We start from the raw sequence: 16,365 nt of genomic DNA on the forward strand, positions 1-16,365 counted from the left end.
CTTTGCAAGAGGAATAAAAGTGAAAAGAAATAATCTTGTTTTGCTTTTCAATTTCTTCTGATCAAAGCACCCCACAAAGAAAGGAAACACAGATTAACAACACTCCATAAATGTTTGTGTTTCTGTTTGTAGATACGAAGAAACACGACACCTCATTTTGCCACAATCACCATACATTAAATCTCTCCATACGAACGGCGAAAAAGACGAGGATGACACCGTTTCACCGCAATTAACACCATCAAAATATCACAAGCTGAAGGCTCTTATACTGAATAGGTGTATGTAGAAAACCAATACCGCATTTCTGACGACGGAAGCAAAAGGTTTGGTCATTCAGACATCCAGTGGAAGTCCGAGGCGGTCTCTGTAGGGCAGAGGAGAGGACTGGCCGTCCTGAGTGAGTTAAAAAAAAAATCCCTGTTATACACAGGCTCTGTCCATTTGTATATATCACAGCATCCACCTTGGTTATCATTCTCACCTTCCTCTGGCAGGTACTTCGTGGTGTATACACGCAAGGAAACCACTAAATCATCATGCACGGTTTAAGACGAGAACCTGTGGTAAGTCAATATTCTCCAATAGCCCAGTGGGGGAAAATGACATCTTGAAGGTGACAAACACAAACTGGTTTCTGTTGACTCTGCACATAAACCATAAGACTAACACCCAAAGCGCAGTGCACCTAACCAAAAACATGACCCAAGCTTATCCGTCAGCTGTCTGCCCCACAACGCTCTCGTCTTCCTTGGAGACCCGAGGAACATGTCGGAACTTTGACTCACGACCTCCACTTCAGCAGGCAGACACAGCAGACGTGTGTTACGTGCCGATGGCCGTATAGCGTGACTGTCACGTATAATACAGGCGGACGAGTGTGTGGCTGTCTGGTGGTCTCTCTCCACAGATAATGAACCAGATGGCCCCAAAGTCCCTTGAGGGTCTTGATTGAAAACCCCGCGCTGGCTTTTAAGGAAAAGTTTTCTCAGAGGTCTGACGGATATGATGTCGCAAAAAAAAAAGAAAAAAAAAAGAAGTTTCGAGTTGTTCTCTATTATTTTCTTTTTGTGAATTGGGTTTTGTTGACTTTGGAGAAAACGCATTTTCCTACACTCACATTCTCTTTAAGTAAAGATTCCTGATGAGGAACAGGTGAAGTCATTACTGTATTGTTTGTGCATGTACTTTGTTTTGGGGGTGGTGGGGTGGGGTGGGGGTGGGTGTGGGTGATAGGATGGTCATTGGGAATTGTAAGAGGTATGTGCATCTGTCCACGAGTGCATGTTATGAATAATACATACGTCCCTAATTGTGTGCACTATTTTGATGTGTATTCATGCTTCTGAAAGAACATAAATGCAGTTTCATGCACAATAGATTCTTACATCAATATTCATTGTATTGTAATGCATTTCAAAGCACTGTGCTGTATCATATCAAATTGCTGTATACTGTACAGTGTTGAGAGTATTATACAGTACCGATTTGTACTTTATGGTAATGATCTATTTTACAATATTGTTTTCTTTTTACTAAACAACAGATGTGTAGGGCGTCTGTCACACACAGGGACTTGACCAACCAGAGGTTGTCCAGGAGACTATCTCCACACAACACCACATAATGACCACTGTTCTATGTCCAGGAGACTGTCTCCATAGAACACATGATGACCACTGTTCTTTGTTCAGGAGACTGTCTCCATAGAACACATGATGGCCACTATTCTATGTCAAGGAGACTGTCTCCATAGAACACATGATGGCCACTGTTCTTTGTCCATAAGACTGTCTCCATAGAACACATGATGGCCACTGTTCCATGTCAAGGAGACTGTCTCCATAGAACACATGATGGCCACTGTTCTATGTCAAGGAGACTGTCTCCATAGAACACATGATGGCCACTGTTCTTTGTCCATAAGACTGTCTCCATAGAACACATGATAGCTACTATTCTATGTTAAGGAGGCCGTCTGCATAGAACACATGATGGCCACTATTCTATGTCAAGGAGACTGTCTCCATAGAACACATGATGGCCACTATTCTATCTCAAGGAGACTGTCTGCACAGAACAATGATGGCCACTATTTTATCTCAAGGAGACCATCTCCATAGAGCACATAATGGCCACTGTTCTTTGTCCATAAGACTGTCTCCACAGAACACATGATGGCCACTATTCTATGTCAAGGAGACTGTCTCCACAGAACATATGATGGCCACTGCCCTTTGTCCAGGAAACTGTCTCCATAGAGCACCACATGATGACCACTGTTATTTGTCCAGGAGACTGTCTCCTTTGAACACAAGTTGGCCACTGTTCTTTGTCCAGGAAACTGTCTCCATAGAACACATGATGGCCACTGTTCCATGTCAAGGAGACTGTCTCCATAGAACACATGATGGCCACTGTTCTGTCAAGGAGACTGTCTCCATAGAACACATGATGGCCACTGTTCTTTGTCCATAAGACTGTCTCCATAGAACACCACATGATGACCACTATTCTATGTACAGGAGACTGCCTCTATAGAACACATGATGACCATTATTCTTTGTCCAGGAGACTCGTCTCCATAGAACACTACATGATCACCACTATTTTATGTCTAGGAGACTATCTCCACAGAGAGCACCACAAGATGGCCACTATTCCTTGTAAGTCATGACTGAAACCAATCTCTGGCTTTTACGACCAGCTTGCCACTGTTGAATGAATGCCCAGACACCGTTCGGATTTCCTAAAGCCGCTTTCCACGTCTTATAGCTAATCAATTCTGTCTGTCCCTTTTTTAAGAAGCCCGTGCTCCTTTCCTTACAGACGTCTCCAGACTGGTAGGCCTAATGGAAAAAACACAACCAAACCCTGACTTAATGAGCACTGTCACGCGTGATTAAGTTTTGTTCAATCGATTAGGTCTATTTTTCTGGAAGCCTATGCTCAGTGCTTTAGAGTCTTGGTGTCATGGTTGCTAATAAAGAACCACTGGCAATGATTAAAAATAAACGTGATTAAGTTTCGTATCTAGATTTGTTTGTCCATCTTCAAGGAAGCAACCCAATTATTTGTTACGTAAAGACTTATCAGGAGGCCCCAATGAAGAACTATCAAATTAGTGTTCATGGTCACATGGTCTGAACTAGTGTTGATCGATTTTGTCTGTCCAGGTTAGTGGTTGCTGGCTTGTAGATTCACTTCTGTCAAACTTTCTAACTTGAAGTAGCGAATGTCAGTCTAATAACGACGGTACGTTGGTAAATATTAATATCAAAGTATTAGCGCGTGAAGGTACATATAATATGTGGATGTGTCTGTGTACACAAATATTATAAGGCATGTGTGTTGGTTGCTGGAACACAAGTACGCATGTTTACGTGAAAAAAGGGTGCACGTGAATTATTCTTCTAATCACTCAGGAATGATACTTACGGGAACATATATTTAAAACAAGTATTTTTTTTCGGTTCCTTCTTATCGATAAATAAAAACAACAAAAAACACCATTGTCTTTTATGTGTTTCTGTTTGCACATATACAACAGCATCAGATCTCACTTTCTCAAGCCTCCTATGATTTCCACATGAACAGACTAAAAAAGATACACCTGGCAAACACAGTATTTGCATTTAACTACACGAATAGCAAGTATATACATTAGTTATCATATCGGCTATCCTTTTGAAAAATTCTGCACAGAGCACATACACTTACAAGTGTAATGAAACTGAAGCTGCTTAGCATATACATGACATTACACCTGCAGTTGAAGATTGGCGTTCATCTGAAGACACACGATGGAAAATCTCATCTCAGAGGGAATCATGAATGAGATGACAAAATGGATTCTGTTGACTCTGCACTTGCAAAATCGCATGTTTGACACATTGCGAGTCAAAGTCCCAAGCTAAAATCGATTTCATAATTCAACTTCAGGGGAGCAAACACGTCGGAACATTGACTCACAACCTCCACTCCAACAGACAGATAACACGTTGGCCGATGTGCGTTACGTGCCGATGGCTGTATAGCATGTCTTTCAAAATACAGGCGGACGAGTGTGTGGCTGTACGGTAGTCTCTCTCTCTCTCTCTCTCTCCACAGATAATGAACCAGATGGCCCCAAAGTCCCTTGTGGGTCTTGATTGAAACCCCGTGCCGGCTTTTACAGAATGCTTTTCAGAGGGTTAATGGACTGGCTGTTGACCACTTCTATTTGTTCTGTTTTTATTCTTTTTTCTTCCTTTTTGTCTGCTTTCTTGGTTAATCAATTTTGTCTGCTGCATTTGTAGGAAACCTTTGTTCCTTTGTCTCAGTCAATAGGTTTTTAACGAGAGACGGCTACTACACTTAGAATTACTATGGCAACATATTACAGTACATAGACTCGGGCATGTAATGTGTGCAGATGCGTGGGTATATTACGGTGAGTGGTGGCTGAAGTGGAGTACTCAATTATACTGTAATTCAAATGCTGTTAACTGCACTGCATTCCCACAGAGAGTGTGGCATCTCTGTGAAGCAGCTGCCCAGGAGGATGTCTCCACATAACCCCACAAGATGGCCCCTGTGGGTCTTTAATAAAACCCACCTTCCACTGGCTTTTGTGACCAGCTTGCCACAGCTGAATGGATGCTACTACACTTTAGGATTTCCCCCACCTGCCTTCCACATTGTCTATTGCACAGGAAGCCCAATTCCTTCCCGACTTGTACACCCTTCTCAGAACTGGCAGACTTAATGAAGAAACCTTGATTTAATGATCACAGTCACACATGATCACGATTTGTTAAATCGTTTTCGTCTGTCCATGTTCCTAGAAATATAGTTTGGCACTCAGATCTAGTGTCAAGATTGCAAATGAAGAAAACATAATAACCATTATCTTGCACACAAACAGGCTTCCTGTCGACTTCGTCTTATTTCCTGAAAGTGTCCTGCTACTGACACATTGTCTTTCTTCAGACGTTAATGAAGAGCTGGTGATAACCATGTTCACTTTCGTGGAAGTCCGTTCATTACTTACAGACCCCTGTCAATACTTTCTGACAGAAAAGAACTGCATCTGACGACATATGCTGAAGCAGATTATTCGTGAATATCAACATAATTATCAGCAAGTGCACGTGTAATCAAGTACATGCGCGAGTGCAAGACAGGAAGTCCGCAAGAATAACTGATAGCATGCATATATCCTGGTAATCATTCTGGGACACTTCCAGCATTTTAATTATGGTTTATGACAGAAGCACTGATGGCAAATCAATATTCTACAGTGCCTCACATGCGGGAAAATGTCATGTAAAAAAGAACACCACGTGCGGAGACGAACAAGTCTATGAACTCTTCACTCCTAAACTGCAAGTCCCTATGCGTAACACCTCTGACCAAAACACGACCCCAGCTCAATATCAGACGCCAGCTTCACAACCTACTCAACTTCCTTCAGGAGGAAAAGACGTCGGAACTCTGACTCACGACCTCCTTACCAGCAGACAGATAACACGTTGGCTGGCGTGCGTTACGTGCCGATGGCTGTATAGCGTGTCTGTCACGTATAATACAGGCGGACGAGTGTGGGGCTGTCCGGTGGTCTCTCTCCACAGATAATGAACCAGATGGCCCCAAAGTCCCTTGTGGGACCCCGTGCTGGCTTTTAAGGCAAGTTTGTCAGAGAGCTAATGGAATAGATGACGCACGTGTCTGTTTTTTTTCCTTCTTACTTTCTCTTTTCATTTCTTTTTCTTTCTGTTCTAATATTTCAGTTGGTCGCTTTTTTTGTCCGTCGATTTTTGGGAAAATATTTGTTCTTCGCTTGTTCTCTTGTAATGATTTCTAAAGAGGAAGGGATGCTTTACTTAGTAGTAGAGATGTGTAAAACACTTAATGGCAGCGTGTTTGTATGCATGAATGTTGAGTTTTAATTAATTTCTAAAGTATTGACACATGTTAATGATATCACATCAGACTCTAAACTAAGTTAATTCAAAACTGCCATTTGACTACTTCATGTACATTGAAGAGAAAGCAAATAAAAACCTTGGATAAATGAATGTAGGAAGTGAGAAATGTGGGAAAGAAAAAGACACACACACACACACACACACACACACACACACACACACAGACAGAGAGAGACACAGAGAGAGGGGGGCGAATGGGAGAGAGAGAGAGAGTGAGGGGAGAGAGAGAGAGAGAGAGAGAGAGAGAGAGAGAGAGAGAGAGAGAGAGAGAGAGAGAGTCTCATAGGTTTCTTCATGAATCACATGTTCTACAATATTCCCAACCTCATAATAAAATGACATCGACTGTTTTTGCCTCTGAACCTTCACGTGTGAGGACTGAGACAGGTGTGAATGATGGCGGAACCGTAACATTACCGTTACATACAGTAACTGGCTACTTGGAGAAGATAATCTCATAAAAATATGTGCATTAATATGAGGTCCGTGGACTTTGAAGTGCCTTGACTGCCTCATGCGTCGAACGACGCCGGGGAATCTAAGTAAACATGCACTTTGTGGCTCATCCTAAGTATTATAGGTTCGTCCTCGACTTGAAACTAAAAAAATCATCCTCCACTAAAACGATGATTCGTTACGGGATGTCCCTCAACTGAAACCTTTATTTTTCTATCAAATCATCTTCATTGTTTCAACTCCATCACTCCCACACGTATCATTCCATGTACCGCCACACATATACACACCCAGCTTCGTCTGCCCTAGTCTCAGCGCCCAGCCATCCACAGGGATCTAGATGTTTAGTCGCTTAGAGTCCATACACCAGAGGAGACCATGTGCTGTTACTACATACTTCAGTGGTGTTCAGTAGTGACCGTTCCAATCCACCATATGTAAGACACCGCCTACAAAGCCCCAATTCTGATGATGGCAATAATCGCTTGGTTGCGGAGTCGAGAGTAAGTGAGCGCCCCAACCAGTGGCGACCGCCACCACCCGTCCCTCCTACGAGTCTCCCATGAATCTACCGACAACGAAAACCTTACTTTCAGGTTACTTTACAGAAAACTGAAAGGTTCTTCTCTGCAGCTCATACATCATGACTGAAAGCCCGATGTCTCCACGATACTGGCTTGAGTGATAGGTTATGGACTCCTGAAAACAGACATGCTGACGCCTTAAGGATATTTGCAGTCAGACATCAATCTTCGTTAATAGATTCTGTCTGCTGTTGGCCTTGGCTAGGAAGAAGACTGTTCGCTTTTTACTGTGTCTTGTCCAGATTGTTAATGAGGAGCCAAGACTTGATATTTTCGTAAGCATTATTGGTCGATTTTATTATCACTCTCTAAACTTGTGATGTTGACGAGTTGACACATAATCAGCAGTTTCACAATTACTCGCAACAAAACTTTTACAACAAGATCTCGATCATTTCAGCAGCTCTTGTTGTTGCTGCTGCTGCTGTGCTCATACATTATTACTACCGATCTGAACGGACGACAACCACCACCATCATCATACTGATAATGGGCAGCAGCAGCAACAGCGTAGGAACATGAGCACGCAGGCGATACAGATACACAACAACGACATCACACTCAGCAGGACAAAAAAATCACTGACGCCATTCAACTAACGATTCTGATGAGAACAGAGCAACATCCTTTCGCAGCACTGCACATCCGTTTGCCCCCCCCCCCCCCCAACCCCCTCCCAGGCCCCTTTACCCCCACCAACTTTTTTCTCTCGGTCTTGAAACCTCTATATCTTCTCTCGTTACTAGTATTTCTTCTGCCCTCCCATCTCTGCCTCTCTCTCACTCTCTAACAGCCTCTCTCACCCTCTGTGTTTGTGTGTGTGTATGTGTATGTGTGTGCTGAAAAGGAGTGATGGGTTTCATGCTGTTCTATGACGTAAGCAAAACGGCGTAAGGACCACTATGTATGACGACACGGCCTGGAACGAAAGGGAAGGCGCGGCAACCTGCATTAACAACCCACACCTTCGAAGGCCTGGCAACCTGCATTAACAACCCACACCTTCGAAGGCCTGGCAACATGTATGAACAGAACGACATCGTCGAAGGTCGTCAACGGCCCGGCAACATGTATCATATCTATTGAACAGAACGAACATCATCGAACGCCACGGAAAGTGAATGCTCAAATAACATCGTCAAGCTCACTCACATTCGTCCAATCCCAGTGGCGGGCTTGATATAATAGGAACATGCTAGCGGTTGGACAGAAAACATTTTTTCTTCCAGGAGGAGGGGAAAGATGAATTGTTGCAGGGTGGGAGAGTCAGTAGGGGGGTAGTGGGAGTGAGAGTGGGACGGGAGTTAATATTGATGAGGATTTTGTCTTCTCCCTCCTGTTTCTCCACCCCTTCAATTCTTTCTTCTCTTCAGTCCATGTTCGTGTCTCTCATGTTTATTCATTTCTATGTCGTAAGATTCCAACCTCCCTTAAAAAAAAAAAAAAAACCCGAAAAAAAGAAAAGAAAAGAAAAGAAAAACAAATCAATTTCTTCAATCCCGATTTCATCTAAGGTTGGTAAACACCGTGTTTCTCATTGTAGGCCATTAAAAGCATATTTTTCACCCGCGAATCAATGTTGGCTAGGTGAAAGGAATGTGATTAAAAACATATTTTCTGTTTGCCAGTGACTGTTTACTTTTTCGAATGCAGCGATAAACATATTTCCGTGTGTGTGTGTGTGTGTGTGTGTGTGTGTGTGTGTGTGTGTGTGTGTGTGTGTGTGTGTGTGTGTGTGTGTGTGTGTGTGTGTGTGCATTCGATCACATACGCGTGTGTATTTGAATTGATTCAAAATGACAGATATAGCAGGATGAAAGAGACAGACAGACGAGAGAGAGAGAGAGAGAGAGAGAGAGAGAGAGAGAGAGAGAGAGAGAGAGAGAGAGAGAGACAGACAGACAGAGACAGAGCAGAAAGATTGGAGGAGGAGGATACGAAGCAGGAGGAAGAGGGGTGGGAAAGAGAGAGAGGGGGGAGAGAGAGAGGAGAGGGAGAGAGAGGAGAGAGAGGGAGGGAGAGAGGGAGGGAGAGGGAGAGAGAGAGAGAGGAGAGAGAGAGAGAAGATGCACAAATACATACAACATCCGTCTTTTTTTTTTTTTTTTTTTTTTTTTTTTTTTGCTGTTGAAGGATCTTGTTCAAAATGACCGTTTCTTCAGCTGTGTCTGGCTAGCCGTTTCTGAGTGACACGAGCTCCAATTCTCGCATTGCCTGTAACCGCAGTCTTCTGTTATACCCATGACTTAAACTGAACCACACCCCCACCCACGAACCAACCCCTCCCTCCCTCTCCCTGTCCTGTTCCCCAACCATTATTTCCCTCCCTTCCTCCCTCCCACGCCGCCCACACCCCCCTCCCTCCCTCCCCTCCCTTCACTGACTCACCTGCAATGGACGATGACGGCACCATTGTCCAGGTTGTCGTAGGCACGGATCTTCTGGCGGAAGAGCAGCAGCGAGTGTCCGAACCTGGGGACCCCGTGGTCCGGCCAGGTGGTGAAGTGGAACTGCTTCAGGTACTTGGACTGGCCGCCCTGTGTAAGGAAGGGGTTGGGTGGAAGGGTTGGGTGGAGAGGTGGGGGTGGGGGCGGAGAGGGGAGACAAAAAAGAAAAGAGAGAAAAAAAAAGAGAATGAGAATGATTATTATATACGAATGTGTTGGTTTGTTAAAGCATTGATAGAGAGAGAGAGAGAGAGAGAGAGAGAGAGAGAGAGAGAGAGAGAGAGAGAGGGAGGGAGAAGTGGAACTGCTTCAGGTACTTGGACTGGCCGCCCTGCGCAGAGGGTTGAGGGTGGTGTGTGTGTGTGTGTGTGTGTGTGTGTGTGTGTGTGTGTGTGTGTGTGTGTGTGTGTGTGTGTGTGTTGGGAGTGGGAGGGTGGAGACAAGAAAAAAGAAAAAAAAGAGAGAATGAAAATGATTATATACGAATGCGTTGGTTTGTCAAGTCAAAGCATTTAGAGAGACAGGGACAGAGACAGAGAGACAGAGGCAAACGTATCGATAATGAAGAGAAACTTGAAAAAAAAATCACTGCATGCACAAATGCTTTTTATGGTCCAAACGTTTTTTTTTCTTTTACAGTTAGAGGCTAACAAGTGAAAACTAGAGAATACACCATTAAAAACATGGACATTGAAAACCTGATACTGGTTTGAAAAAAACAAACACACACAAAAACCCTCTACAGCTTATATGAAATACATGCCAAAACGAAATCAAAACATATTCAACCAAACACACACCAAACCAAGCATACATCTCTTCGCTTCTCTACACACACACAGACACACACAGACACACACACATCATCATCATCTAAGACAAAAACGTGTAGGTCGCAAGGTGAGCAAACCAACCTTAGTCAGCAGGAAAGTTCGAATGGTAAAGTCCGGCAACTCGTCCGTGTCCATGAGCTGCACGCTGATTGGTCCGTATTCCTGGCAGCCTTCATCAGGCCAGTACTGCTCACACTTTTTCTGTGGAACACAAAAAAGCCTACAGTGTGTACAGAAGCCAGTGAGATTTTATATATATATATATATATATATATATATATATATATATAGAGAGAGAGAGAGAGAGAGAGAGAGAGAGAGAGACACACACACACACACACACACACACACACATATATATATATATATATATATATATATATATATATATATATGGGAAGAGAGAGAGCGAGAGAGAGAGGCAGCGAGGCAGGGACAAAAGAGAATGGGAGAGGAAATTGTGTGTGTGTGTGTGTGTGTGTGTGTGTGTGTGTGTGTGTGTGTGTGTGAGAGAGAGAGAGAGGTTGACAAAGTCATACATGCAGAATCAGGGACAGGGGTGAGAGAGAGAGAGAGAGAGAGAGAGAGAGAGAGAGAGAGGGGGGGGGGTGACAAAGTCATATGGGCAGAATCAGGGACAGGGGTGAGAGAGAGAGAGAGATAGAGAGAGAGAGAGTGAGAGAGAAAGAGAGAGAGTGTGTGATGTGAGTGAGATGAGAGAATCAGAGAGAATCAGAGAGAGAGAGAGAAAGAGAGAGAGAGAGAGAGGGGTGGAAACATAATGTGAGAAACAGTGAGAGAGAATGAGAGAGAGAGAGAGGCAAAGAAAGACAAAGAAAGAATGAGAGAGAGAGGAGAGGGGGGAGACAAAGAGACAGAGAGATGGGGAGGCAGAGAGAGAGAGAGAGAGAGAGAGGGGGGGGGGGCAGAGAGAGAGATAAAGAAAGGTAGAGAGAGAGACAGAGAGATAGAGATATAGATAGAGAGAGAGACAGAGAGATAGACAGAGACGGAGAGAAACAGAGACAAGAGAAACAAGTGGACACACACACACACACACACACAGAAACAAATGAGACCACGACCACCATCACCACCTCCACTAGCACCACTCACTCACTCACTCACCTTGCCCGTTTCCGTGAGGTTGGTGAGCATGATGAGAGTCTTGGAGTTCTCCTTCCAGATCATACGCCACAGATCCTTGATGGTGGGCGTGTTGGGGCCTGTGGGAGAACAGTGCAACCACCACCACGTCAACCACTCTCCCACCAAACACAACGGGGCGCAACAGCCGAGTGGTTAAAGCGTTAGACTTTTTCAATCCGAGGGTCCCGGGTTCGAATCTCGGTACACGACGCCTGGTGGGTAAAAACGGTGGAGACTTTTTCCGATCTCCCAGGTCAACATTATTATGTACAGACCTGTTACTGCCTGAACTTCCTTTGTGTGTATACGGCACGCAGAAGATCTCAAACACGCACGTTAAAGATCCTGTTACCCATGTCAGCGTTCGGTGGGTTATGGAAACAACAATATATCCAGCATGCTCGCCCCTGAAAACGGAGTATGGCTACCTACACGGTGGTGCAAATAAACAAAACGGTCATACACGTCAAATGTTACATGTCTGTCTGAGTGTGTATGTGTATGCCTGATTGAAACCTGACTGAATGACACAGGAAACGAAAGATGAACGCTCAATGGCAGCTGTCAGTCGGTTCTAACCAGGTAGGCAGCCTGTTGTGCATATGACCACGAGCTTGTAAAACGCTTACAGCTTGGTTTCCGATCGAGGATATGCGCTGTATGAGTATCCATATGATTCATTCATTCATTCATTCATCAATCAACCCGTCAAGCAGCGGCGGCCCGGTGGGTAGTGCCGCCCGACTTGGAAGCAAGCAGTGCTTGGGTTCGAGTCTAATAATTATATATATATTTTTTTTTTTTCAGTCCACCTACCCCACCCTCCCCCCACCCCCGCCCCTGATTGTTCAGGATATATTGATTTATAACTTGAAACATCACTTTCCACCACTATTCTTTCCCCTGCAGTCAGGGGAATTTATCGAATTGTGTGCATCATCGCACTTAACATGTAAAATGCCCTACAGCCACAAAAGGACTGTCCGTGGGAAAAAAAAAAAATTCTGCCCGAAAATCCACTTTGACAGTAAAACAAATACACTTTCAGACAGAAAAAACAGGGGGTGTGGGGGTGGGGTGGGGGGTGGTGGGTGGGGGGTTGTGAGGGTAGCGCTGCACTGTGGCGTCGCGCGAGAGCAAGCCAGACTTTCACACAAGAATTCTTTAGTGGCAAAAAAACCCACAAAAAAACAAAAAAACAAAAAGGTAATACAGTACAATACAACAAATACACAGTTGTCAGGAGAAAGCAAAGACGGTTTTTCAGGAAGGCATCAAGAAGTTTGTTCTTGTTGCTGTTGTTGTTGTTTTTTTTTTTAATTTTTTTATTTCACCGATGCTGAAATGACAGGAAATTGTTGTGGTAATGTTCATTCGCTCATGCTTGGACATCACTGTCTATAAGACCAATTTCACACACACACACACACACACACACACACACACACACACACACACACACACACCCCGCCCAGACACAAAAATACACACTCACTCAAAGACACACGCGCGCACACTAATGAACAAATAAAAATAAAATCCTACACATCCTAAACATGGACACTTACCTCTTTCCTTGACAGAAAATCCGAGAAAGCTTCACACCCTAACATAGTATATCTGCAGCTGACGATGCAAGATCCTTGATCTATATTTGAATTTCCCGAATGAGCACGACGCACACCCACCCACACACACTTACACGCGCCGCCCCCTCCCCCCCCCCCACCACCCCCGCCACCCCCGCACACACTCGCGCAAAACACGCAAGCACACAAACATGCAATGCACACCATCATCAACCCCCATTATCGTTGAAGAACACACACACACACACACACACACACACACACGCAAGCGCGCGAACACATCCACACACTGACATTTCCCCAAACAACAACACACCCACTGAAATTCACCTCATTAAAGACGCTTTAAAAAAAAAAAATTTACAAAAGCTGCATCGTCATGGCGTCAAATGTAACCCCTAGTCTTTAAAGCCTTCTGATCTCCCCAGTTTAAAGCCTAAAACTAAAGCCTTTGAGACAAGCGCTATCAAGCGCAGTCTTTCCAAAACCACAAACAAACACACAAACAAAAAGCCCTTCACGTTCCAATCCTCAAAGACCCAGTCAACGGAACCAGGCACAATCAAAAAAGCTCTCTGAGAGTTTCAGGCCCCTACACAGCGCTTTAACGAGACCTGAAGCTGGGGCGTTCTGGAATGACCTTTCCCTCTTTGTGTGTGTGTTTGTTTGTAGTGGCTGCCTTTTGTTTGTTTGTCTTCCTTTCTTTTCCGTTCCATTTCGAACAAGAGATAATAATCTTTGCGATTCCTTTCTGTCTTTGTTTTTTTTTATTTTTTTTTTTCTAAAAATTTATTTCTTTTTCCATTTTGAACAAGGAATCATGATTTTGCTCGTTCTTGTTTGCTTTATATATATATATATATATATATATTTTTTTACCATACCTTTTCTCCCTTCTTTAAAATAAGGAGCCATTAGATTGCGCACGATCTGATCCGAGGGCAGGTTCAGGCGATCAGCCTTCTCAAGTCCTGCTTGCAATCACTCACAAGATCATCCCTCCTCCAACTGACATAATCCCCGACGTGCACCGCTTTGAACTGTGAACGCATCGCTGTCTGAGAAATGGTCAGGCACTGAAAGAACTGAAAAAAACCCCACCAGGAACGGAAAAGGAAAGGAGAAAAGAAGGGAAACAAGGAATGAATGAAGGAGGGTGGAGGGAGGGAGGGAGGGAGGGAGGGAAAGAAAAGATGGACGGTGGTCGGATGGATGGAAGGGGGGGAGGAGTGGGTATGGAAGAAGGAAGGGTTTTGAAGAGGAGAGGATGGCTGGTTCAACATTTGGATAGAAAGCTGCCATTGTGATGTGCTTATTTTGGCGAAAAAAAATTCACCCCAAAAAAACATCATCATGAATCATCGAAATAGGAGCGTGCGTGCGTGCGTGCGTGTGTGTGTGTGTGTGTGTGTGCGTGTGCGCGTGCGTCCGTGTGTGTGTAATTGCGTGCGTGCGTGCGTGTGTGTGCTTGACTGCGCGCGTGCGTATGCATGTGTGTGTGTGTGTGTGTGTGTGTGTGTGTGTGTGTGTGTGTGTGTGTGTGTGCTTGATTGCGTGCATGCGTGCGTATGCGTGTATGCACTTTTTATTTTCATTTTCTAAGGAACATGACTAACATTACAAATGCACAAGAAAGAGATACCGTTTCATATACAGCTGTATTTCCGGTTAATTAAAGACCAACGATGCTCACCTTGCGCAGCGATATAGGCCCTGGGCCGGTTGTATCCCTGAAACAAACAAACAAACAAAAAAATCCCACATGAACTCTCTTCATAATTTCCATCTTCTTGTCAAAATTACAATCAATTTGTGACACCATTTCAGAATAATGACTGAAAATAATTATAATTCACAGACTTTGTCTAATGTACACAAAACCGGATCACCTTAAAACTGATTAATCTATGTTTTATATACTACATACTCTTACCTTCCTTACACACACACACACACACACACACACACACACACACACACACACACACACACACACACACACACTGACACAGCCACACACTCACCACACACACACACACACACACACACTCACACTCACACACACACACACAACTACCTCGTTTTGAAAATAATAAAACAAACTTATAATAGTTAATGAACAGAACTTCAACAATCAACTAACCGGCCGATGAATGATCACAACCAGCAGAAGAAAAAAACAACAACATCACACACCTAAAAACAACAACAAAAAATCGCACACACAAACAGCAGAGCGAGTGCACACACACACACACACGAGAGAGAGAGAGAGAGAGAGAGAGAGAGAGAGAGAGAGAGAGAGAGAGAGAGAGAGATAGGGTGAATGGGAAGACCAAGGCAGCAAGAAACGTGAGGGGAAGGAAAAAAAAGAGTGAGAGAGAGACAGAGACAGAGAACTGAACTGAAACTGTGTAATGTCATCAGCAGAAATGCCATACTGACAGGGGGTTCACAATATCTTGGGTATTGTCAAAGAGAAACAAACATTAAGAAAAACAACAACAAAAAAACCCAACTACAACAAAGAAATGTCCCACAGACTATTCTACACACGTAATCAACAATTTCTCAGCACACACCCAAGTTTTCATTCATACACGTACAAAATAGACCAAAGTATGCCAATCTTATTGTAGTTGTTACTGTTCAGTAGTAAACCCATCTGGCACCTTTAACTCTCTCCATACGAATGGCGAAAGAGACGACGTTAACAGCGTTTCACCCCAATTACCATCATCAAAATATTGCAAGCGGAAGGCTCTTATACTGAAGACATGAATGTTGACAAAGAATACCACAATTCTGACGACGGAAGCTAAAGGTTGGGTCATTCAGACACCCACTGAACATCCAAGGGGTCTGTGTAGAGGAGAAGAGAGGACTGGCCGTACTGAGTGAGTTAAACAGTTGAGTCAGAATATTCAGAAGGGTGGAGAAAGCGAGGGGGAGAAAGGAGAGACAGACAGAGAGAGAGAGAGAAAGAGAGAGAGACACACACAGAGACAGAGAGAGAGAGAGAGAGGCAGACAGACAGACAGACAGAGAAAGAACCACTCCCAATCCCAAACAACTGTCTTCGCAGGCGAAGGTTCCGTAAAAAAAAGCAAAAAAAAAAGAGCTTGTTACAGTTATAGATGCGTTCGCACAGACAAGTCTTGCAACAGCACCACTCCTCTCAAGGACTAAGATGATCTGTTCAATTGTACATATTCACATGCCAGGAATAGAAGTGCTTCCAGGAAAACAACGTTTTTAGATGGGATAAAAAATATCAAGTGAAGGGACAAGATGCCAAAAGAGTCACTCAGAGAAAGTTAGAGAGAGACAGAGAAAGA

The 16,365-nt window shown here is 43.9% G+C and overlaps 1 protein-coding gene across 1 annotated transcript in view; it reads right to left on the bottom strand.

Moving 5' to 3' along the window:
* Positions 1–16,365, bottom strand: part of LOC143280385 (receptor-type tyrosine-protein phosphatase T-like) — a 230,871-nt gene that overhangs the window by 61,632 nt on the left and 152,874 nt on the right. Inside the window, exons 22-25 of the mRNA XM_076585020.1 lie at positions 14,721–14,757; positions 11,418–11,515; positions 10,371–10,490; positions 9,398–9,546 (exon numbers count right to left, since the gene is read on the bottom strand). Of these exons, the coding sequence (XP_076441135.1) occupies positions 9,398–9,546; positions 10,371–10,490; positions 11,418–11,515; positions 14,721–14,757 (404 nt within the window). The remainder of the gene's footprint in view (positions 1–9,397; positions 9,547–10,370; positions 10,491–11,417; positions 11,516–14,720; positions 14,758–16,365) is intronic.

This window comes from Babylonia areolata, chromosome 3 (genome assembly GCF_041734735.1).
Source record: "Babylonia areolata isolate BAREFJ2019XMU chromosome 3, ASM4173473v1, whole genome shotgun sequence".
NCBI lineage: Eukaryota > Metazoa > Mollusca > Gastropoda > Neogastropoda > Buccinidae > Babylonia > Babylonia areolata.